The following is a 23,241-nucleotide window of genomic DNA, read 5'->3' on the forward strand; positions in this document are numbered from 1 at the left end:
ACTGTTGAGTCCATCTTAAAATGTTTACTTCAAGTCATGTCATCTGTATTTAATATTACTTAAACAAAAAAATAAATAAATAAAACAGTCTGTGTTTGCACGGTTGCATAAGATAGTCGAGTTAACTATTTTGATTTTGAGTGAGGAAGTAGTTCTAAATCAGCTTACACTCTGTCTTTTTTCCCAAGTTGGTGAGTTGGCTTTGCGGGAAAAATCAATATTGTTCTTTAAGATTGTCTATACAGGACACGTCAGCAGATTATAGTCTGTGCTGAAAACAGCTGCTAGACTGCCATCTTCTGTTGGAAAGAAGAAAGAAAAGGTTTCTAAAACAAAAACAAAAATGAGCAAAAACCAAAACAACAGAGATAATGTTGAGTCAGCTTTTTCTAACTACTTCTGCATACTTTGTGCTATTTCACTCATTCATATATCCGAACATTCAGCTCCATCGGGAATAGAGTCATGACTTCTAGTTTTTGTAACTTTTATACTTCTTAAATGTAACTATTTTCACAAAAAAAAAGAAGAAAAGTCCCCAAAGAATGCACTGAAAATGCTTTGATTTCTTCAAAACTGCTGTTCTGACATTTACTTCATCGATTTTGGCTTCAAATGCTGCTTTTAGCTACTGGCATGCTTTTAGCTTTCAGCTATACATTTGCTAATTGTAGCTTTAAGCCAGTTTTGCTCCATTTAGCAGCTATTTTGCCAATTTCAGCTTTTAGCTGTGGTTTTGCCAATTCTAGCCACAGTTTCTTAATTTTTGTTTTTAGCTACTGTTTTAATCATTTCAGCATTTAAATTTTAGCCTCCGTTCCTTCAGCTTTGCTTTTAGCTAAGCTTAACGTTTAGCAACTGTTTTGCTAATATTAGCCTTTAGTTATGGGTTTGTTGATTTTAGCTTTTAGCTATCGTTTTGATCGTTTTAACTTTTAGCTGCTGTTTTGCTACATTATAGTAGCTATATTTAGCTTGCAGCCAATTTTTTTCCCCCTCATTTTAGCTTTAAGCTATGATTTTACTTATTTATATTTACTTATTTGAGCATTTAGTTATGGATTTTAGATTTTAGCTACATTTATTTTCCAGCTACTATTTTGATCATTTTAGCTTTTAGCCACCGTTTCTTCATTTTAACGTTTAGCAACCGTTTTGCTAATTTCAGCCTTTAGTTTTGATTGATTGATTGGTTTACTAAACACTCTTAGTCCACATACACATAAAAAAACAAAGACAAATTATACATAACTTATAAAAGACTTGCATACCAGTTTCCACAAAGATGACTGGTAGCATAGATGGTTTTGCTAATTTTAGCTTTTAGCTCCTGTTTTGCTGATTGAAGCTTCTTTTTGGTTTATTTTAGTTTAAGACTATTCAGTTAATTCAGTCACCTAATTTCAGCAGGCATTATCCACCACTGCAATTTTACAATAAAAGCAATTTCTCCATTTTTTTCTTGTTTTTAGTAAATTGCTCTAATGTTGAAAAATATATTTTTCTTTTCCAACTCCTTTTAATGAGTGTGGACTGAGCAAACTATAACTGACTTTGGTTACTTTGTACAGACCTTAAAATATATTAAATAATCAAAATGTGACACTTTTTAATACTTTTGTTCCCATTAATGCTCTATCAGTAGATATTCTTATTTACCAAAGAGCCAATAAATGTGAACTAAGAAATAAGCTGTAAATCTGAATGAAAGCAGTCATTACTGTCAGCAGTTCATTTCAGAATGACAACTTGGGTCAAAAACTAAAAGCTGAATATTTTCCCAAAGCATCCGACAAGATCCTCTTCACTTTGTGCCTAAAAAAATTTACGATGACGCAGCAGAACGGTTTCCCGAGAAGTCACGTTACTGCAAACAGATCAGTCTGACACAGCAGTTTAATTTCTCACTAAACGAACAAACCCTTCCAAACATGTACAGATCAACGCATTTAAAGATGCAATCAAACATTAAAAAAGGCAAAAACGACAGCATTTGAAGAGACCGTTCCAGTGGAGCAGATGAGCTCAAACCATCCGCTGACACACAGAGTCGCAGCTCAAAGACTCCCTGGGTCGACAGAGAAGGCGTTTTGGTCGAAAATGAGGACTTTAAAATGGACGCTGTTGGTCACGAGTGATTCCAGCTGCTGGTTTGATTACAAACCTCATAAGAGGAAGTTTTTTTTAAAAAGGTCTAAACTTGAGGAGAGAAACCGCCCCCTAAAAGGTGCAGAAGAGTCCTAATAATCACACTTTCCCTTTTTGAAATGCAGCATTTATTTTCTGAAGCGTCACATCACGAATCTGAAAGCAGCAGGTCTGAAGTGGAGTAATGATATCCAAAACTAACGTGTTGTTTCTGTAGTGTGATGAGGGAAATAACTTATTGCAACTAATGGCTCTGTTGTGGAAGACCAGCCAATTGTTAACTTATTTGTCTTCAAGTTAAAATATGGCTTTAAGGTCTTAAAAACCAGGGGTTGGACTAAAAGCTCTTCCCTCACAGAACTCTGGAAGTGCATCGAAGTTAAAAAGGAAATGAACATGTGACTACTTTAAATGTACAGCAGCTCTACACAGAGATGGAGCCCTCTCTGAAGTTGCTCTTGCCGATCAGAACGTTGAGGAGTGTAGCTCTGCCCTCCCTGGTCTCCTCCTGGACCTTCCCGATGATGTCGCCCAGCTGGTCCTCGTGCTCTCGCCCTACAAGGTAGCCCTTTCCACCGTAACCATCGGCCACTGTGTGGTAATCTGCAAAAAAACAGGAGTGATGGGGTCACCGTTGCACACAGTCAAAATTACTGATCAGTAAAAACACACCATCCTGTGAACAGGAAAAAAACCAAACTGATCGCCTCTATAAAGATTGATTAAATAACTGGGAGAACCTGATGGCTTAATTATCTTAGAATTTAACTTTTTGGAGATTTTTTCCGAAAAGGGAGACAAACACCTACAGTTTTATTTTGATATAAATAAACAAATCGCTTCAACTTATCTGTCTGAATTTACTTGTTTATTCAAATTAATTTCCCCCCCGTAGACCAACGTCTTAACCGCTTGGCGCGGCGGCAAAGAGAACGCCAAATATGTGGCGTCAAACGAAACCCGTAGTTAAAACCCACACTCCCAAACTGCTAATTTATTCAATAAATAAAACTCTGGTTGTGTCGTTTGAAAGCGCCGCTCTTGCGAGCTTTAAATCCACGGGGAGATCGAATTCAGTTGAACGATGAAGCAACAGTCATCGATCGTTTGCTTCGTGTCCCAACTCAACCAGAGTTACGCTCGAGTCCCAATACAAACGCAAAAAAAAGAGCATTCTGTGGCTTTCCCTGCAAGCACCATCCCATAATAATATATGAGCAGAAGTCAAATGCGCCGATCAACAAATTGCTGAGTCGTCAAGCTGTGAAAGCTGCCCCGCGAGGAGGAGGAGGAGGAGTCTGAGTCTGTTTCGGGTCACTAAAGTTAGGTTAAAAAGCTTGTTCACACTTTCAGTGTCCCTGTTCCATTTGCAGCTAGAAAACTTCAGGAAAAAATGTGGAACATGACTCATCTCCATAGCCGATTTATGCATCCCCCTTGGATCAGAGTCATATCTTACGGTCTTATTCCCCGTGCGAGGAAATTTAAAACTTCCCTCCTCCCTTTTCATGGAGCGACCCAAATCCAATCCTCCGCAGCATGTGAAATATAACCTGCGTGCGTTCCACGAGGAATCGCGGCGCAGGCCGGGGCTGAAACCCTACCTGTAAATGAAAGGCCGCAGGCCACGTTGCTGCCCAGGATGGGGACCTGCTCTCGAGAGATCTGACTCCAACACGCGTCGTTTCCCACCACGGCTATGACCGGCGTCTGGGTGACAAAGCAGACGGGTGAACGAGGGCACAGATATGTGTTGTGAAGCGTTTTGAGGAGCCTGCTTGGATAGAAAGGCGCTTTGTAAGAGCAGTCCAATTACATCGGCCTGTGGTTTTAGGTTTCATGAGTAACTAATAAAAAGTAGGGAGAAGAGCTGGTGACATAACCAAGGAACTCCATCGGTATCAAGGAAGATGCTATAAAAGAGCTGCATTTATAGGTCCAGTTATTTATGTAGAGAAGAATCAATAAATGTGTGAAGGTTTCTACCCGACAGCAATGATAGAAACAAAGTTTAATGTATTGTTCCTGAAATCAGTGAACCTGAACTGAATCAATTTGAAATACTCTAAAAGTGAACAAGAATGATTCTGTTACCTTGTGTCGAGTAAACGTGTCAAACTCGGCCACGCTGTAACCCAAGGAGCCGTCGCCGTAGACTATCCACACCTGCCAAGCGTGCACACAAGTATTTTATGAACGGGAGCTGGAAAACCTCCCAAAAAACCACACCTCGAACTGAAACACGGTCGGCGTAAAGAGTCCACCTCAGATTCAGGGCGGCACAGTTTCGCCCCCAAAGCGAAACCTCCTCCGACTCCCAGCGTCCCGAAGGCTCCTGCGGGAGAACGGAGGGGCGAGGTTAGGACATGAGAGCGCGAAGCCGCATCAGGACGCGCGGCTCGGTTCGTTCTGTGGCCCAGCTCTGACAAGTTCGGCGGAAACGAGAACGCGTTCGATTGTGCTTTTCTGGTTTGACCTGACCTGGATCCAACCAGCGCAGGGGTCCTCTCGGTCTCATTATATAAGCGGCGCTTCCTACGAAGTCCCCTCCGTCTGCCACGATGATGCTGTCCTCGGCCATCAGCTCGTCCACACGGTGCAGGACTTTCAGAGGGTTCAGGTGCTGTTCGGTCTTCTCCTCAGCTTTAGCCCTGGAATAAGAAGGAGCAGAGAAATGATTTTGCGGTCCCGTTTTTGGGCCGTGCCGGACCGACGCCACGCCTCCGCCTACCTGTTGGCGCTCTCTTTGCTCAGGTCTCCAGCTTTCAGGGTCTGAGGCCATTCCTCTGGACAGCGATGGCCCTTCAGGCCTTTAGAAAGCCGGACTAAAAATGACCCAGCATCACCTGACGAACACATAACATTTACTTTTTAGGCTATTGTTGGTATAATTTGGAAACATATTTAAAATATAATGTATGATCACACATTAAATCTTTTTCCATCTCTTTAAAAAAACAACAACATAATTATTGCTACTTGAATCCTAAAGATGGGCGCCAGCAGCAGGATGTAGACGTACCCTGGATGGCTACGGTGGGTTTCCAGAACATGTCTGAATTCTTCAGCAGCTGCGACTTGTCTCTGTTGATGGCGACGACCTTGCTGCGCCTGCTGAGGACTCTGCCGTAGCTCAGGCGGAAGTCACACACGGTGCCTGCCAACGCAACCAACCACAGCCAAAGTCTGGGAATTCTGGCCCGTTTGTTCTGACGGTACAGTTTAACGTCTCACTGCGTCAACATCGATATGAAGGGGCAATTCCAAAACCCAATTTATTCAGGAGAGGTCATCGTTCCACGAAATATTAAAAAAATACCACAATAATTACTGAAATTAAATTAACTATTTGGTTGTAACTATTGAGCGTGGTGCTACATACTAACATGTTAGAAGAAAATGACAAAAACTCTGTTTTATTTATATTAATGAGTTGTCAGCGATGTCCCCCATCAGTGTGTGGATCTGACTGACAGAATAAAGAAGCTAAAAATCACTACTTTTTGGACCATAAAATAATCTACTTCATGTCAATTTTACTCTAAATAGACCACAGTTAAAAGAAAACGTCAAGTTGTATTTAAGAACACTTTAAACAGACACAATAGACTCATTAGAAACATGTTTATTGTTTAGCAAAGCGCAGTAAAGTAGAAGTTCTTGAACCTTTATTGTATTCTTTGCATTAAGCAACACTGCCCCCTGCTGGACATTACAGGGAACAGACGTTTTGGCAGCAGCTTCTGTTTTTCGGACAAAGTTCACCACCGTGTTTATACACTCTACTGCAGTGCTACTCAAACTTTTCAGCTTCTGACCCCCAAAATAACAGAGGTGAAGACCGCAGCCGCAAATAGTCTGGATTAAACTACACCATCATTGCCAAAAAATTAAAAAAAATAAGGGTAGAAAGACAACACAACTAGATTAAACCCATATTGTACTACCTTTTTTTATTCATTTATGATCATCATTTTGTTTTGTAACAATTTTAACAATTTATTTTTTAATTTTGTTTGACTACTGGAGATCATCTCAGGACTCCCAACTTGTTGTTTTGTGACCCAAAGCAGGGTCTGGACCCCAACCTCTGAAACCACTGATCTACTCTTTAGTAAGACTGTATAAAGCCTTTCTACAGACTCCTAAAACCTTACCTGCTAGGAGAACCAAGTCGGCCTCTTTCAGGGCGTCTCGTCTGTTCTGTCGAATGTGTATTGGGCTGTCCTTACCCAGCATGCCGCGAGACATTCCCCCGAGAAAGCAGGGGATGCCCAGGTCCTCCAAAGCCTTCCTAGGAAGCAGGAAAAAACTTTGATTGCATGATTTGTCTCGATGCAGAGGAAGAGGAAACCATGAACTATGAAAACATAACAACCACCATCATAGTAGCTATTATCTCATTTTCAAGTTCTCGGTTATATCAATCCTGTGTTCAACTTGCTTTAAAGGTCAAGTTTTTAAAACAAAACGATTTGGGACACGTCAGTTTTGAAACTGTGACAAATGTCCACGTTTTGTGCAGCAGATTCATCTTATAGCGTCTCCGCCTTTCCCCTTAAGGCCCCTAGACCACGATCCTTCCCACTTCTTTCACAAGGTTATGAACTTTAGCACCCACGTTGTAACAGTGGTCTGAATCAAAACACGGCTTTAGAGAAGTGTCACTTCCTAAATGTCATGTAATAGTCAATCTAAAACATGATGAACAAGTAACACAGACACAACGTGACTCTTTACCTGATATCATCCACTGGTGTTGGTGGTAGTGTTGCTTGGCTTCCCAGAAGAATGACCGGTTTCTTGGCTCGGCTCACCAGCTCTATACACCTCTGGACCTGATTTGTTACGTGGACAAAACATACAAACTGGTTTAAGCCTTTAATCGCTGCATGCAGTGAAAGAAGCATCTCAATAAAAAGATATTTATTGAAAAATACTACCGTATTTTCCGGACTATAAGGCGCACATAAAAATTTTCGCCTTCAATTTCCTCAAAAAACGACAGTGTGCCTTATAATCTGGAGTGCCTTATATATGTAAGAGGTCGTAATGTTTTGGTACGACTTTGGTAAACTACAAAGCCGCACCGCTTGCAGCATTAGGCCCCCACATACTCGGGCGTACTGTGCAGATGGTTGAGACTTCATACTCGAATATACAGATTGCCTAAAATCCTCCAGTGATAAATTTCAGTCATGGCGTCACCGGACGAGGAGGGGGAGAACGCTTGCCTCTTAGCTTTAAAAAAAAACAAAAGAAAAGAAAACAAGGTGCCGTTAGCCCCGTTTCTTCACCACCAGGGCAGCCACTGCACACCTGTCAGTGCTGCACAGAGAGCAGCAGTCACGCTCCACGCCGGCGCCGATTCTACACTGAGAGCGGTTGGTGTCGCACACTAAACAGTCCGATGTGAACACCGTTTCTCACCGGGCAGTTTATTGTGCGACACCGAGTACGCGTCTGTGGTCTTATAAATTGATCTTTGCACGGACGTGTCCGGTAGACGTCCCCGTTGAGTCCGCCTCAAGTATGCGGAGTGAAGTACGTCCGAGTATGTGGGGGCCTTTACGTTGGTGCAGTATTCTCTGAAAAGACAGGCGGCTGTTTTGTTTCACTTAATGCGCCTTATATATGAGAAAAGATCAAAAATGGACCATTCATTGACAGTGCGCCTTGTAATCCAGTGCGCCCTACAGTGCGGAAAATACAGTAAATCATCAAGAAGCAACATCAAGGTTTGTTACTAAGAGCAGAGACTACCTGATCGTCTGTGGCGTGAGGGATGTGGACAGGAAGTGGAGAAACATCTCTGGTCTCCCAGGCCCCAGCAAAAACGTTCATGAGGTGGTTGTTGAGGTACCTTACAAAATATTAATTCACAACATTTACTTTTAACAGCTGTAGTCCACTTCTGTTGCACATTAACGAATCAGTACGGTGCACTCTGACAACGCACCATGAGACGATTTTTCCCATCAGGCCTTTGGGAGGGTTCTTAACGGCGAACTCTTTGGACACCAGGTGGTAGGGGTACAGCGTGTCGATGGGGAACTCGATGAAAACGGGCCCAGGGGTTCCGGACTGAGCGACCGCCAGGGCCTTCCTGAGTGTGGGCACGATCTCCCGGACCGTCCGGATGGAGGCACAGAACTTACACAGGGGCTTGAAGAGGGACATCTGGTCGATGTCCTGCAGCGCTCCTCTGCCCTGTGGCCACAAACGGGTCACTTCAAGAGTTAAAAACACACAGCGTCTGGCAACGGCACAACGCCCTGCGCCTAACCGAAGACTGCTTTGTTCCTTATAATCATAAGATGTTTTAAATGATCCACCTGTAGCAGTGTGCCAGCAGCTCCTCCGAGGAGCAGCAGCGGAGATTCAGCCATCTGAGCGTTCTTCACAGCCGTCACCGTGTTCGTCAGGCCGGGGCCGGCGGTCACCGCTGCGACACCAACAGTACCTGGTGTGGAGCGGGAAAAAAAGACCCCATTACAATATGTTGCAAAAAGTTCAACAATACACACGATAAAGGATCAGAGCGAGAGCGTTCGCCCTCCAGGGTTCCAACAAAGACACGCCTACATGCAGGCGAGTCATGTAACACGGCGTTAGCTTGACGGGTAAAACCTTTTACCAAGGCACACCCAGCAAAGCTGCAGAACAGCCAGATCAAGCTCTCAAACGGGCGGTGCGATTTTTTAGTACGCCGGCGGACCCCAGAGGAAAAATGGTAGGACATTAATTGGTGTCTGTCAAAGTCTGAAACAGTTAACCGGTTAGAGAGAGAATATTACTGAACTGCACACACGTTAGGATGATTAATGATCTACACCTGGTCCAAAGATTCTGACAAAAATCACGTGCAATCCCAGCCGTTGTTGGTCGGTTTTTTGTTCTATGAAATCCAGCAGATTACAAGGAGCCTGTATGTTTATGCCTAGATTTAAACACACAAACTTCCTGAATCGCCCATGGACTGCTGTGATTCCTCAAGATCAACGTTGGCCATTTAAGACCCCCAGTTGTGGCTCCTTGTTTTCTTTAAACCTTAAAGAAAAATAGCGCAATGTTGCAACCTCGTGAGGTAACGCAAGATATCACACTCAAAATGGGTACCAAGTCGAGTTTTAGCTCAATATCTATCAAACTGACTGAGTTAGAGCCGCTGTCGCGTTGGCTGAGGTCGGATTAGCTGTGGCGGCCATCTTGAACTGGGTTGCCACTAAAAGTTAATGAGTCACAGCTGTACAGCCAATCATTGCTTTCTGCGGGTTGCACTAAACTCTGTTCAGTGGTTCATGAGGTATGTTGCAAACAGACACAGACGATAACTAATCTGTTTAATCCACACCTGACAGCCTTGCCACAGCGTCGGCAGCGAAGACAGCAGTGGCCTCGTGTCTTGTGTCCACGACGCGGATGCCGACCTTCTCACAGGCCACCAGGATGGGCGAGATGTGCCCTCCGACGAGGGTGAAGAGGAACTTGACCCCGTGCGCCCGGAGGACCTCTGCCACACTCTCGCCTCCGTGCCGGGGGCTCTTTGTCTCTGTCTGAATTATGTGATTGGAGCAGAGGGGAGAGGGGAAAAAAACACACACACACACACACACACAACATATTCAGTTAATGCTTCACAAGCAGAAGGCTCAAGTAGTTCAACTAGTTAGAAAGTGCCTTAAATAAACAGGTGTCACTCTGGGATGAGAGCCCCTCCCTGGCAGGTCACCTTTCACACGACCGCACCACCACAGTCCATGTTTGCCAACAGCAGCGCCATTGTTCAGGGATGTGCTCCGTGGCTTTGTGCAACCTCACCCTCTACCTGAGGGTGCTCCACTAACCGCAAGGCTGGTTTAAAGTTTAGATGAATGGCGCTCAGGTTACTTTTTCTATCCGTGACAGTTCTGACGCTTACGTGACTCTCGTGTTTGCAGACAGCGTTCACACCGACTGAGCCGTGCAAAGCTGCACTGACGTCACAGCACAGCACAAGGTAACAGGTGAGCCCGTAAACGCGGACGGTCGCGGGCTGGTTGCGGACACCTACCTTGTGAAGCAACTGGTAAATGACGCCAAGTTTGTAGGCAGCGAGCACTAGCCCAGCCACTGCAACGCAAGCAGAGCATCCGAGGACGCCGGCCGTGCTCGCGAACGACTCCATGTCGGGGGTGAGGAGGCAAAACCCGTGCTCGGGAAGCAAATAAAACTTGGCTAAAGTTGACGCTCGAAACCCACTTTTAGCTTGATTCGTGCTAGGCTAAAACATCCAGGCGCCCACCCCCTTACAACTGTGAACTTTACAGGCGTTTAGATCCACGAGCACGTTCACTGCGCAGCCGGTGTTCAGTCATGTGAAAAGCACTTTGGAGGCCATTCTGTCAGCTTCCCAACAGGTCCAAATGACACATCTCTCCTTCAACTACAGCGCCGCCGACACAGACGTATCAGTGCTCATACTCACGTCAAGCTAGCTAAAGAAATAAGATACATTTCCGTTACGTATTTTCAAAATAAATGCGTACCAGGAATCTACGTATCTTTATTTTCAAATTCGGTGTGTCTATTGTTTATATTACTTGTTATTTTGAAGTTTATAGTTTTTAATATTTTTTTCATATGCTATTTTGCTATACCAATCAGTATAGAGAATATGTTAGTTTTATTGTGAAAAAAAGTTATTTTGGTTCCGGTTACTCAAAAAGAGTCGCCTCTGTTGCAAATATGGCTGTGCGGTGTTCCGTTTACATGTGGGCGGTGCCAATCGGGTGACAGACAAGAGTTTAGTCCAATAGGAGGCGTGTTAGGGTGTCCCACTGTCAAATCAGATCATATCTAATCAGAGCGAAGTTCAGACTGAAGCGATAACAGAAGATAGCATCTGTTTGTGATTTACAGACTTGTGAAAAATTACTGACAAGTACATTTTTAACAAAAGCACATTAAAAAGACTGCTGCATACAAGTTTTTAAAATATTTTAATAACCACACTATATCTTGTAATTTGAAGTAAATGTTATTTCAAAAAGCAGAATGTTTTGTGCACATGTTAAAATGTGTTTACGTTTTTTTTTCTTCTTTTTTTTTACAGCAGTGTGCAAAAGGGGAGTTTGTACACATCAATGGTCTTTCCATGATCGGGATTTTCTGAAAACTGTATTTTTTCATCCACTTTTTGCTCCTCAAAAACAATAATCTGAAAAAAAAAAACCAACAGAAAAATGATAATTTTACAGTTTGCCACAAAATAACATTAAAAGATAGTTCAAGGAAGCCGAGGACAAATTCCTCCCTAGCTGATAATATAATTTCAGTAACTATTGAGTGGACATTGTACCTGGTTCTCTCCACTTCGGAGCCAAGGGCCTGGGAGATAAAGGAAATGCTGTGGTCCGATGATCCAGTAACGACCAAGGTTCTGCCCATTGACAAAAACAACTCCTTTACCCCAACCCTGTGGATAAATACATTATTATGATTAGTAAACTGATACTGAGGAAAGTGTGTTTTTAAAAAAGTAACTATATCCCATGGATGCATAGAACAGCTAAAATAAATTTCAAACTCAAGTGTGCATTTTTTAAAAACCAAAACCTCACTTTCTCATAATAGAACTAAAAAACACTATCTGATATACTAGGTTGTAATTAGGGATAGTTATTAGTGCTGTAACTCCATATTTTAGCAGATTTTCAAAAGGTACTTGATCACTTGTGCTCACAGGGAGTTTGATGAACGTGTCTTTGGGTGGGCCATCCACACAGAGTCTGGCCTGGAGAAATCCTGGAACAGACACTGACTTGAAGTCAGTTTTCCACTGACCTGAATTAGACAACCTAGAGGAGGGAAAAGGATCAACATTTATTCAGAATACCCACTCCAGTTGTTACTCCAGTTCCCTTACATTAGGATTAATTAGCACCAAAAACGTTTGGAACTTCATCTCATTCTCATATACCCATTTTGCAAAACCAAAATGCAAGTTTTAATATCCTAAACAAGAAAACTGGAATTCAGACAACAAACCTTTTTATAAAGCTTGGCTTTAAATCTAAACAGAACGTGGTGAATCCTCTGAGTGGGGTGTGATTCAACACAATGTCTCCCACAATACCTGTAACAAACATGAACAGGTGGCAACTGACCATACAAGCTAAGGAGACAGCCAGAGGTGTCTGAAGGCAAAAAACATATGATATTTAAATTAGATGGACAGTAATGCTTGAATACCTTTGCGTTGGTTATCAAGAGCTTTCCCGTAATTCACTCTTCCACAGTTCTCCACAAGCAAAGCCAGCGTCCTTTGACCCTTTAATGCCCAAACATGGAGGTTATTTGAAGAGTTCACTTAAAAATTTGATTCATATGTATTTGAGAACTTGTTGGAAAGGCAGAAATTCAAACAAGGAAGAGCAAACATTTAAAAAAAAAGTATGCGAAGTATGACATTTAGTTTAGGAATTTTTCATGACTGAGAAAATATATGTAAGCTACCATAAAAAATTAGATTAAAAAAAAGAGGAAATGTTTGGATTTTTGCCTTAATACAGAGATTCCAAAACCAGAGCATACAGTTGTTTTTATGGTGTTTTATGTTGCTGGCCAGTTTAACTCTTAAACACTCAGCCATGCTTTTACATGCGCTGAATAATGTTTGTCATTGTCTTGCTGAAATAAGCAAGACCTAACATTAAAGAGACATGATAGAAACATGTGTCACTCTAAAGCCTGTTTTGTTTAATATTAATGAAGCCTGAATAGCAAGTTTCCCACATCAAAGGCACAAGCGCTAATGGTGGTTAATTGTTTTACTGTATATTATTCAAATTCTTTTGAATTATTGTTCAAGACAGATTGCTGAACTCATCTGAATCCTCACCCGGCCCTTTTAATGTCCAATAAAGCTTTGAAAAAAATTTGCTTTAGCAACCTGAGATGTCCAGATCAAACCTACAAAAAGAAATACCTCAGTGTCAGGGAGTGGGACCTCATGACTCTTGTAGTCCAAGCACCCAACAAACTGTCGATCCACAAAAACCTGCAGAACAGCAACAGTTACAGGCCTACTTTGGTGCCATTACACTGCATCGGTGTGTGTTTCTGAACTGATGGCGCCATGTGTCCTCACCAGCGCTCTGTCCCTGACGTTGTTCCGAGAGTGCAGCGCTCCTCCCGTACTGATGGTGGTTTCATACAGAGTATAACCACACGCCTGGCCGTTGTTGTTGTTGACTGGTAGGTTTTCCATGTTTACCGGCCTCTTCGACCTGTACGGCTGCACGGGCGAATCATCGAAGGTATTAGAAATAACCATTCAAAGAACAACTCTTGTTCTCTACAAAAATACAGGCATGCGTGCTAAAGACGTGTGCTTACCCATGACACGTTTAGAAACAACATTAGTTGGGTTGAGTGATGTTGTGCAGTATTTACTGAGTTTGATTCCAGCACCTTGCATTTAGGTTTATTATATAAGCTGCCACAACAGACCGGCGCTCACCATGTCTGTGAACTGAAGGCTGTCCCACAAAGAAAGGTACTGCTGTATTAAAACAGGCTGGTAGGCTTTCTTCTCTTGAGGCGGGGGCACTTCAGGAAGCGGCTCAGCTGGAACACAAGTCGGCAAAATACTTTTCAGTAAGGCCAGTCGACCTTAAATTCGTATGAAGGTGTACACCTCTTCCCTTTAAATTTTGTAGTGTGATGATGACATTTGGGTGAGGAAGCTCTTACAGTGGTAGTGGCTGAACAGATCCCTCAGAAGGTGATATTTGGTGGTGCAGTCTCCAGCTTCCGAGAGCGGAGCGTCATAATCTGCCAATGAATCATTCGCAAAACCAGTTTGAAAAAACCGCTGATGCTTTGCAGGGGAACATATTCCTCTCCGGCCTTCTGATCTCTGAGCTTGAAAAGTTCTTTGCGCCCTACCGTAACTGGTGACCTGAGGTTTGTAGGTGCCGAAGTTCATCGCTCCGTTCATAAAGCCGAAGTTGGTGCCGCCGTGGAACATGTAGAGGTTAATGGAGACGCCTCTCTCCAGGATTTCGGACACCACAGCCAGCATGTCTGCCAGGGGGACAGCACACAGGGAGCACGGTGCAGAGGAGAGCTAAGTTGCATTGTAAATTAGGTTCCTTTACCTTCTGCGTGGAACACGTGATGATGCTCGCCCCAAACGTCAAACCACCCAGACCAGTACTCCATCACCATTAGAGGCTTCTGAGGCTTTGCGGAACGAAGAACAGAACACAGAACTGGAATAAGCAGGTTAAATAGCCTAGCTAATGAAAACACTGCAGTTGTGTGAAACAAAACAACTTATTTTAACTTTGGATTTGGCCTAAAGGAAAGCCAGGTAATGGCAAGTTGCACAAGAGCTTTCAGTCAAACGTAGCAGATTCTTACAAATTCCATGAGAAGCACTAGAAAGGGTCAAAAGTCGTTTTTTTTTTCACATTTAAATAGACTGATGTATGACATTTGTCAAAATATTCCTAGCAAATATGACAAAAATGGTTTTATAAAAGTTACCAACCTAATATCTACAGCCAAGACACACTGAGTATTAAAATCAGACCACATTATCTTCATGAAGTCCACACTTTGCCACCATTTACCTGCATGTACGCTAAGTGCTGGATGGCTCCAAAGGACAGTCTCTGTAGATTTATTGTCTTCAGAACTGAAAGAAGCAACATATAAGACTTCTTAGACATATTACAATACATTAAAGGTACAAGTATAAACAAAAGGAATCACAGAAGTAAACTGAGAAGTTTTTATTTTTTTATTTTTTATTTTATATAATGTCATGTCTCAGTTACCTCCATCCATCCCTTCATAACTCAAGCCTTCCCAGTTGTCCGAAGTCATGAGGAGCTCATTGATCCCTCTGGACTGGAGGCACTGTCAGAAGAAGAAAACGGGAATACAAAGAAGTTGGAATTAAGGTCAAACTGACATATATGAAAGAAGGTTGATGGCAAAAAAAGGTATTAATGAACTTACATTCTTGATGAATGGCATGTATTTGTCATCTTTAGCATATGAGCCATACTCGTTCTCAACTTGAACCGCAATGATTGGTCCTCCAAGTTCGAACTAAAAACATGCAGTGTTATGGCAAAATGTTCAAGTGTCAACACAAAGTCTAACCAACCAACCATCCAACCAACCAACCAACCATCCAACCATCCATCCATCCAACCAACCATCCAACCATCCAACCAACCAAGCAGCCAACCAACCATCCAACCAACCAACCAAACAAACAAATAAACAAAGATTGACATTTACCATCAGTGGTTTGACAACTGAGATGAGCTTGTCAAAGTACAGATTAACTGCATTTATGAATCCAGGATAAGTTGTCCTTAACTGCATGTCTTTATCCTGCAGCAACCAGCTAGAGAAAATTAAACAAACAAAAAACAATAACAACAAAAACACAGGCACTTTGGTATACTGGTTTTCCAGTTCAGTTCAGCTTACATCGGTGCAATTTAGTTTATTTCAGTTCAATTTTATTTTAGCTGAAATCTGTTCAGTTCATTTTAGTTCAACTCAGTTCTGGTAAATTCAGTTTAGTTTAATTCAGTTCAGTTCAACATAGTCTACTTCAATTCAGCTCAGACTAATTTAATACAGTTTAGTTTAATTCAGTCCAGTTTAATTTAGTTCAGTTTTGTAACATTCAGTTCTGGTCAGTGTACATCAGTTCAGTTGGTCATTTTATCTAACTTCGTTTCAGTTCGATTCAGTTCAATTCAATTTAGTTCTAATGCACTCAGTTACATTCAGTACAATTGAGTTCAGCTCATTTCAATTCAGTTTAATTGAATGTTATTCAGTTCATTTCAGTTTGATTTAATTAAGTTCAACTCGCCTTAATTTGATATAGTTTAATTTAACTCCGTGCAAATCAGTTTAGTTTAACTCAGTTCCAATCAATTTAATTAATCAACTGAGTTCAGTTCAAATCAGTTACTTCATAAACAGAGCATATAAACCAAGACCAGCTATCTACCAGCAGACAGGTGAGTTCACCTGGGTAGTCCACCTAAGTCCCACTCAGCGCAGATGTAAGGTCCAGGCCGCAGGATCACCCAGAGACCCACCTCTGCTGCCAGACTGATATAGGCCCTGGAAGCAATACAGACACAATCTGTGTCATGTGAAAACCCCTAAGCGGATTTTAAAAATTAAAAAAAAAAGTAAGAACCTTACTTGAGGTCCAGCTGATCCTGGAAGCTGAACGCTCCTCTCTCCGGCTCATGCAGGTTCCACGGCACATATCTGAAACAGGGTTATACCACACTTATTCAACGGCGCAGTTTAGTGGCTCTCACAATTCTTACTTTTCATTTTATTAGCATAAAACATTATTATATCTTCCTACTTTAAACTGTGATTCACTGACAGTAAGAGCTTACGTTGTGAGAGTATTGAGACCACAGGCCTTCATCTTGAGCAGCCGGTCCCTCCAGTAGGCTCTGGGGACACGGAAGTAATGGACAGAGCCCCCCAGGATGGAGAAGGGCTCTCCTTTCAGAGTGAAGTGAGACGAGTCGGCCCTCAGACCGTTCAAATTGCTCATGGTCACGTCTGAGTGAAATCAGGTGGGGTGGCGAAACCAGCTACCTGATAAAACGAAGAGTCAGAAAGAGATGATCAGCTTCAAAAAATGTATGAAAGAGTCTGAATTATGTTAGCATACATTAACAGGAAAATATGCACCAGAGATTTTAGATCAAATGTGCATTTGTTTTATGTTGAAAGAAAAGGCTTACCGAGTGTTGTTATGAGTGTCCAAAATGTCAGAACAGAAACAGAGCCAGAGCTGTGCCTCGACTCTGAGCTGACCAGAGAGAGAGAGAGAGTCAGGTGGTGCTGGGAGGCCTCAAACACAGAGGACAAGAGAAACTATTGTTGTTTTACAACAACAGCGTAATAATGCTCCCTCTCTGTTTTTTTTTTTTTTACTCTTCTTCTCGCAGACAGAAAAAGGAAGTATCACACTTGCCACAGCAATGTAGCTTCGTGATGCAGAAAGAACAACATCCTCGTGGTTTTTGAACCATAAAGACAGAGCGCTGTGGTCTCAGGAACTGTGTGGATTACCATAACCATGCATTGTATCTGCAAGCTACATTTCTTCGTATTTGTTGGTATTTATCTAAGTTGGTCTTACCTGTACTTCATAGAGAAATTTAAAGCTCACAGGGGCCATGAGATGATTTGTGGCAGAAGAAAATCTGTTCTCAGAATGAGAACCTTTCCTCGAACGCTTGATTTGTTGTGATACATCAGATCTTTGAAGAACTTCATTGTCATCGTACTCATGTACAATGAAATTGTGTGTTTTTATTTGTTTCTTTTGTCCTGTTATCGCATATCAGGTATACCATATAGAGAAGATGGCTGCCTACGTGTGCCCGAACAGAATTTGCTCTACAATAACGATATCTCAAGATGAGAATCCTAATTGCATGATTTACTTTATTGAATCAAGACTGAATCTAGCATTAGAGTAGGCAGGCCACATTCTTGTAATAGCAACCTGTTTGTATGACCTTCAATGAAATTATGTTTGGCATCTCTCCCTATTAACGTAGAGTATTAAAAGGCAATACAGTAAAATAAGACCAGAATAGAATAAAGTAAAGGAAGAGTAAGGTGTCTGCAGTGCCTGAAATAGCAGCTGGAGTTACATACATGTGTGCTTACTGGTGTTGTAGGATGGGTAGTTGTAATATAACTTTTGCAGATTTGTATGTACAGTTCCACAGACGTAGCTGCTGATTATACAGTGTAATAGATTAAATAAACTGGTTTGTATGTACAAGTAAAGGGGGAAAAAACTGTGTTAGAGGCTTACAAGGAAGAGTCAGTTACACATTTGACCACACATTGCTTTTTATATAATTAAATGCCAAAGAGCAAAAAGGTTGGAAGCCACAGAACTGTTGGCAATGTGTTGTTCTTTAAAACTGCGCTACCAGACTGCAAATGATTAATGATTTTAAGTTTAGCTTCTCATGAAGTTACTGATGTGTGGATACATTTGTTTGGAAATCTGCAACCTCGGTTTTGCATTATGCTGTCTCTCCTACCTTTGTCATTGTTATTGTTTAATAAAGTTTTTTTTCCCAGAAATTAAAAAAAAAAGCCTGAAAATTTGGGAGATTAGGGATCACGCCCAAAAGTTTTACTTTCCCAAATCAGCTTGTTTTATTAAAATGTTTTTGTTTTTATGTAATAATGTTATAGTGGTTAATTGTCAAATACATGCCGGCGTGAACAGTTTTATTTTGAGAAACAAAGTAGTGTTTTATTTAATCTTTATTATTGTTTGTTTTCCACACCCGATTATTTTTGTGACGGTCCCTAAACGCTAACGGTAGCTGTCACGCGCTGCTCCTCTGTCCCAAAACACAGCACAAGCAAGTCTGCGTTTTAGCTAGCGCGACTCCTTTAGTTAGCCTTTATTTACTCAGTTCGACATTATTCCGAGAAGTTAGAGCCATGGCTTGATGTGGCAGCTCGCCATTTTAGCGCGACACAGCGCTGGAGCGTAAAGAGGTGACATAACCGTCTTATTGTTTGGACCAGGAGCGGAGATGTTTTCTGAAGGAGGACTTGGCCGCTCCGGACATGCGCACTGCGTAACAGCCTGAAAGCAGCGAAGTCGTCCAGAGGGAGCAGCTGTCAGTGAAGTCGCGCTGTTATTGCCCGGCCAATGGAAAACTCGTCGATGCTGGGCATTCGCCTGTCCTTAAAACAGCGATATTGGCTCCTTGTTTGCGTCGCTGCAGCAGTGATCATAGTTTATCAGATGACAAGGTAAGGCGAGCGCTTCCTAGCGTAACACAACAAGAAGTCATGCATGGAGGTGTGGAGAAGCCCCGCCCACTGTCAGATGAAAACTTTCAGTTTTATGACTCCTGCTCTGTTTTCATGTACTTGCTGAATTACTTTCCTGCTCCTATTTCTTTTACTTTTTCTCTTATTATTATTTTTTTTTTTTGCAAAGAAATGAGCTAAACTACCCGTGAACTTTCACTTGTCCGTCCTGTCTGTCAGGTTACCTTATCTGCCTCAGTGTGTGTTAAGTTTCTGAGGTGAGTTTCAGCTGGTCAGGTGAAATTCCTGCTGATCAGATAGGGATCAAGTCAGCCTGGTTTTGCTCTGCTGGGTCACAGAAACATTTAAATGAGAGCTGCTTTTATTTCCTCTCCCCCACACTGACCGTTTGTCAAAATTAAAAGCAGTATAAATTGTTCCCAGCTGGCTCAGCAATAACGCAGGGATTCATTTAATGATTAACACAGAATCAACTAAAACAAAAACAACAAGATAACACACAAGCGCTGCATTCTTTCCTTGTGACAGGAGATTTCTGAGCCCGGAGAAATGGCTGTGCGTCGAGTGTCACGATTTAGTCGCTTCTGAATTGTTTCTTTTCCCCCCCAGGTACCGTCCTCAAGTTGTAAAGATGAACAGAGGAGAGGGTCTGAGGGCCGACTCGTCCCATTTCACTTTGGAGAGGAAGCCCTTCCGCATCCTGGGGGGCTCCGTCCATTACTTCAGAGTTCCCAGAGCCTACTGGGAAGACCGAATGCTGAAGATGAAGGCCTGCGGCCTCAATACTCTCACAACGTAAGCTCCCCGTGCAGCTCAGCCCCGCCTGTGCAGACATCAGAGCACAAGAGCGAAGAGTGCACGGTGGCTCGCCGTAGGCAGGGCGGATTTAATCTGAGCGGGCAAAAGCCAAACTGACTAAACCTAAGAGGCATAGTTTTATGAAGAACTTAGAAAAGAACAGTGTAATAATAACTGAAATGGACAGCTGTCAATCGCATATGCTGTTGTCTTTGTCTTTGCAGTTACGTGCCATGGAACCTGCACGAGCCCGAGAGAGGGGTGTTTGACTTTGAGGATCAGCTGGATTTGGAGTAAGGACTCCAGTTTAGAGGTTTGGTAGGAGAGGGAACGTCCTGCAGAGGGCACTGTTGCACTGCACGAGGTGTTACAGCTCCTTCGCTTGGCGCTGATTCCTCTCTGAAAGTGTTGATTCAATTGTGCACGGCTTTCTTGATTAGCATATCCTTCAACCATCAAATGTGTTGCTTGCATACAAAGTGATATTAGAAACAAATGCACTAAAAAGGAAATTAAAGAGCCATCGTTTACATTAATTTGGAAACAGTAACGCTCACCTTATATTGGCGTTAGTGCTGATTTTAAATACGCCTCATTCTTTCACTCTTTCTTTAGGGCTTACCTTCATGTTGCAGCCGACCTGGGCCTGTGGGTGATTTTGCGTCCCGGCCCATACATCTGCGCCGAATGGGATTTAGGTGGACTGCCAAGGTAAAAACAACAACAACAAAACCCCAACAAGAACCAGAATTAAATGCTGTTTTTGTTTGCCTGTTAGTCATAGCAACAATGCGCTGAATAATTTTAGTTTAGCCTGTGGGTGTGCTCAGCGGTCCTCCCAAAAAATTGGATTGGAAATGGATTGTTTAGTCAAGTAATCTGTTTGTTGTCTCTTTTGCCGCGGGGCTAAAAAGTCAAGTGAATTTCTTTAAGTGCACGATCCAGCGGCCGTGTTCCTGCTGGAGAGTAATTTGTTTCCGTGGCCCACCTTACAGGGCGTTAGGAATAGAGGTCAATGAAATCGACATCATTTAGGCTGATCACTTTTGTTACTCCGATGAAAGTCACTGATGACTTTCAGCGAGACATTCGGAGCGAGCGATAATTAAATCTGACAAGCCCGTATCCCTTCAAGGATGAATTCATTTACTTGTGTAATTAAAATACATTTAGACAGATAATTGGGTAATTGTTGGCAGGAAAAGACTGAAGGAAAGGTATTTTTGGAGTGATCTCGCCCTTGGGACGGTGCTTATTTCATAATCACCAAAACGAGGTGTTTAACAGCTGATTCTCTAGGGTAAAACCTTAGTCGTGTTTAGATCGGTGCTATTTGTTTATTTTGAACTTCGGGAACTAAAAGAGTTTCTTCGCCGTGTTTCGATCTTCCAGTTGGCTACTGCGAGATCAGAACATGAAGCTACGGACGACCTACCCAGGGTTCACGGATGCAGTCAGTTCCTTCTTCGATCAGCTCCTGAAGAGAGTCGCTCCACATCAGGTACGCTGCATATCAGTAAAACTGTTCCATTTAAGAACAGCGTGGGTGCGTTTCAACCTCCAGGGCTGTGCGGTATTAGGAAAATTCACAATCGCGACGACGGCTGTGATCGCGCCGTCCTCACTCTGCTCCTCGTCTCGTGCCATCGCAGTCGCGGCTCTGCGTGCCTTAACGCTGTCATTCCCCAATTTGAGGCCTGGACCCCACCGCGGGTTGTGAAACGCCGCGTATGACACGTTTCCTGACGCACTGCCGGCTGTCCGATTCTCCGAGCAGCAAAAACGTGATCTGACACGAGAGGATTCAGCCCCTAATCGGGATACGAGGACACGAGTTCAACATGAACTCAAGGAGCTTCGAAACATTGATTTGTACGTCAGGTATTGAGACTAACTTTTATAAATAATGGCCGGCCTCTTGTTTAAAAATGGCAAAGCACTTCAGTAAAACCCGACTCACAGTTAAACACATAAATGAAGCTCAGTGCGACATGTAAGAACTGACAAGGACTCAGCAGTGGGCAGCAAACTCATTTTCCGTGTTCTAAATAATGAGGCATTAATTATCTTGGATAACACCGGTCGATCCACACGATCGGGGCGAAGCACTCCTTTTAGTGTTTCGTATCCTGGCGCCTCTGCAGTTCTCTTAAAGGATGAGCGGCTTTAATGAGAAAACAAAACTGCTAAACAGAAGGAGGAAGAGCTGTCCCCTAAAGGAAGCGTCTACAGGGGATTCGTTTTTCTCACACAAACGACACTTTTTGTTTTAGCATTTCACCTATTTACTTTAAAGTGGAACTCCCGTAGAAAACAAAGCAGCTCGTGGACTTCTACATCTAATTATTGAATGGATCGGGGTTTTGTTCGTGCGAAGACATAATTAGCCGGTCCCGTCTAGATTTAATTCCGAAGCTTGCGCCGGTGCGCGGCCGCCCCACCAATCCGGTCACACAGCGCTTTCGAGAATTGGTTAATCCGTACATCTCCAGCTCTTTAAAGTTGTTTCTGCCCGGGTTTTTAAATTGGCTTATTAGCGGTATTTGTATACTTCAACCAGCCGTACTCTGGGGGTCACAAGTTCACTTTTGTTTTGTGGGTTGGAAGGTGAAGAGCCTGAATGTGTATAAATGCCGCTTGGAATATTAAAAACCTAGGATTTATTGCAGTGCAAGCAGCCTTGTGCGATATTGACATTGCTCACACCGATTTGACGAAAACAATAAACTTTTGATGAACTCATTATCATTTTTGCTTCCGGGCTCTGTTAAGTAGAAACACATTTGGAAGGGTTTGTCCGCACCTGTTTGTCGAGAAGCAAATCGTGACTTTTTCACAACTCCGAAGTTGCGTACTTGTGTGAACCGTCACGTGGAAAACTGTACCTCACGCCACGTTGACAGTCGGTCGTATTTATCCGAGTTGGAGCTCACAGGAGAAGATGGCGAGTGTGGACCTACAACTTGTGGTTTACCTTTGCCAACGGACAGTGCGGACATTAAAGGTGTTGTCATTTTTACAGCATTGTTAGAAATGTGTTTTTGTTAACACGCCACTGAGACCTGTTGTAGCCCAGTTCTGTTTGTCTTCAGATATAAGAAGCATTACATTTCTCCAGCTTAATAAATGCTCAGTGCTGACCAGGATTGTTTGGCTGAACGTGGTAGTTGACTGAGAAATCGTTTAGAGGACAAGATCAAGGCTGGCCCAATTAATAACCTGGATCTTTATTTTGCCAGTAAAACTGCATGCTGTGCTGCTTGGTGTCATTTTGTAATTTGGAAACTTGCCGACAACCCATTCTTCAATTTTATATTTATTTACTTATAATTTTTTATTTTGTGCAGCTACCTCTCAAGAAATGGCGAAATGCCAAATTGAAAAGCTATCAAGCAGCTCACTCCGGTAATCAGGCTGAAGATTATTTAA

At 42.6% G+C, this 23,241-nt stretch overlaps 3 protein-coding genes across 6 annotated transcripts in view; 1 reads left to right on the forward strand and 2 right to left on the reverse strand.

The window, feature by feature from the left end:
• Nucleotides 1–1,878: 1,878 nt before the first annotated feature.
• Nucleotides 1,879–10,612, reverse strand: ilvbl (ilvB (bacterial acetolactate synthase)-like). Its single transcript, XM_017419978.3, has 14 exons — nt 10,202–10,612; nt 9,503–9,704; nt 8,484–8,611; nt 8,108–8,358; nt 7,912–8,011; nt 6,889–6,986; nt 6,306–6,442; nt 5,171–5,305; nt 4,880–4,994; nt 4,630–4,799; nt 4,413–4,483; nt 4,243–4,314; nt 3,753–3,858; nt 1,879–2,751 (listed from the first exon to the last, which is right to left on the reverse strand). The coding sequence occupies exons 1-14, from the start codon at nt 10,313–10,315 to the stop codon at nt 2,573–2,575; spliced, it is 1,878 nt and encodes a 625-aa protein (XP_017275467.1). The 5' UTR covers nt 10,316–10,612; the 3' UTR covers nt 1,879–2,572.
• Nucleotides 10,613–11,140: 528 nt separating this feature from the next.
• glb1l2 (galactosidase beta 1 like 2) lies at nt 11,141–17,407 on the reverse strand. 4 transcript variants are annotated; one of them, XM_017420087.3, is made up of 19 exons: nt 16,941–17,407; nt 16,584–16,791; nt 16,378–16,446; nt 16,198–16,293; nt 15,448–15,556; nt 15,160–15,252; nt 14,976–15,057; nt 14,769–14,833; nt 14,292–14,376; nt 14,080–14,217; nt 13,885–13,965; nt 13,652–13,758; nt 13,280–13,426; nt 13,118–13,189; nt 12,382–12,460; nt 12,178–12,265; nt 11,873–11,987; nt 11,489–11,605; nt 11,237–11,347 (listed from the first exon to the last, which is right to left on the reverse strand). In XM_017420087.3, exons 2-19 carry the CDS (start codon nt 16,745–16,747, stop codon nt 11,237–11,239), a joined length of 1,818 nt encoding a protein of 605 aa, XP_017275576.1. In that variant the 5' UTR covers nt 16,748–16,791; nt 16,941–17,407. The 4 variants fall into 4 exon arrangements, with proteins under 4 accessions (XP_024862538.1, XP_037829983.1, XP_017275576.1 ...); XM_025006770.2 differs by lacking the exon at nt 16,941–17,407 and having other exon boundaries at nt 11,141–11,347; nt 16,584–16,747; XM_037974049.1 differs by lacking the exon at nt 11,237–11,347 and having other exon boundaries at nt 11,357–11,605; nt 16,941–17,406.
• A 1,127-nt stretch (nt 17,408–18,534) lies between these two features.
• The window catches only part of LOC108238176 (beta-galactosidase-1-like protein 2), a 32,209-nt gene continuing 27,502 nt past the window's right edge, over nt 18,535–23,241 (forward strand). Inside the window, exons 1-5 of the mRNA XM_017420086.3 lie at nt 18,535–18,993; nt 19,624–19,809; nt 20,037–20,105; nt 20,428–20,523; nt 21,205–21,313. Of these exons, the coding sequence (XP_017275575.1) occupies nt 18,890–18,993; nt 19,624–19,809; nt 20,037–20,105; nt 20,428–20,523; nt 21,205–21,313 (564 nt within the window). The 5' untranslated portion in view covers nt 18,535–18,889. The remainder of the gene's footprint in view (nt 18,994–19,623; nt 19,810–20,036; nt 20,106–20,427; nt 20,524–21,204; nt 21,314–23,241) is intronic.

This window comes from Kryptolebias marmoratus, linkage group LG2, assembly GCF_001649575.2.
Source record: "Kryptolebias marmoratus isolate JLee-2015 linkage group LG2, ASM164957v2, whole genome shotgun sequence".
Classification (NCBI taxonomy): domain Eukaryota; kingdom Metazoa; phylum Chordata; class Actinopteri; order Cyprinodontiformes; family Rivulidae; genus Kryptolebias; species Kryptolebias marmoratus.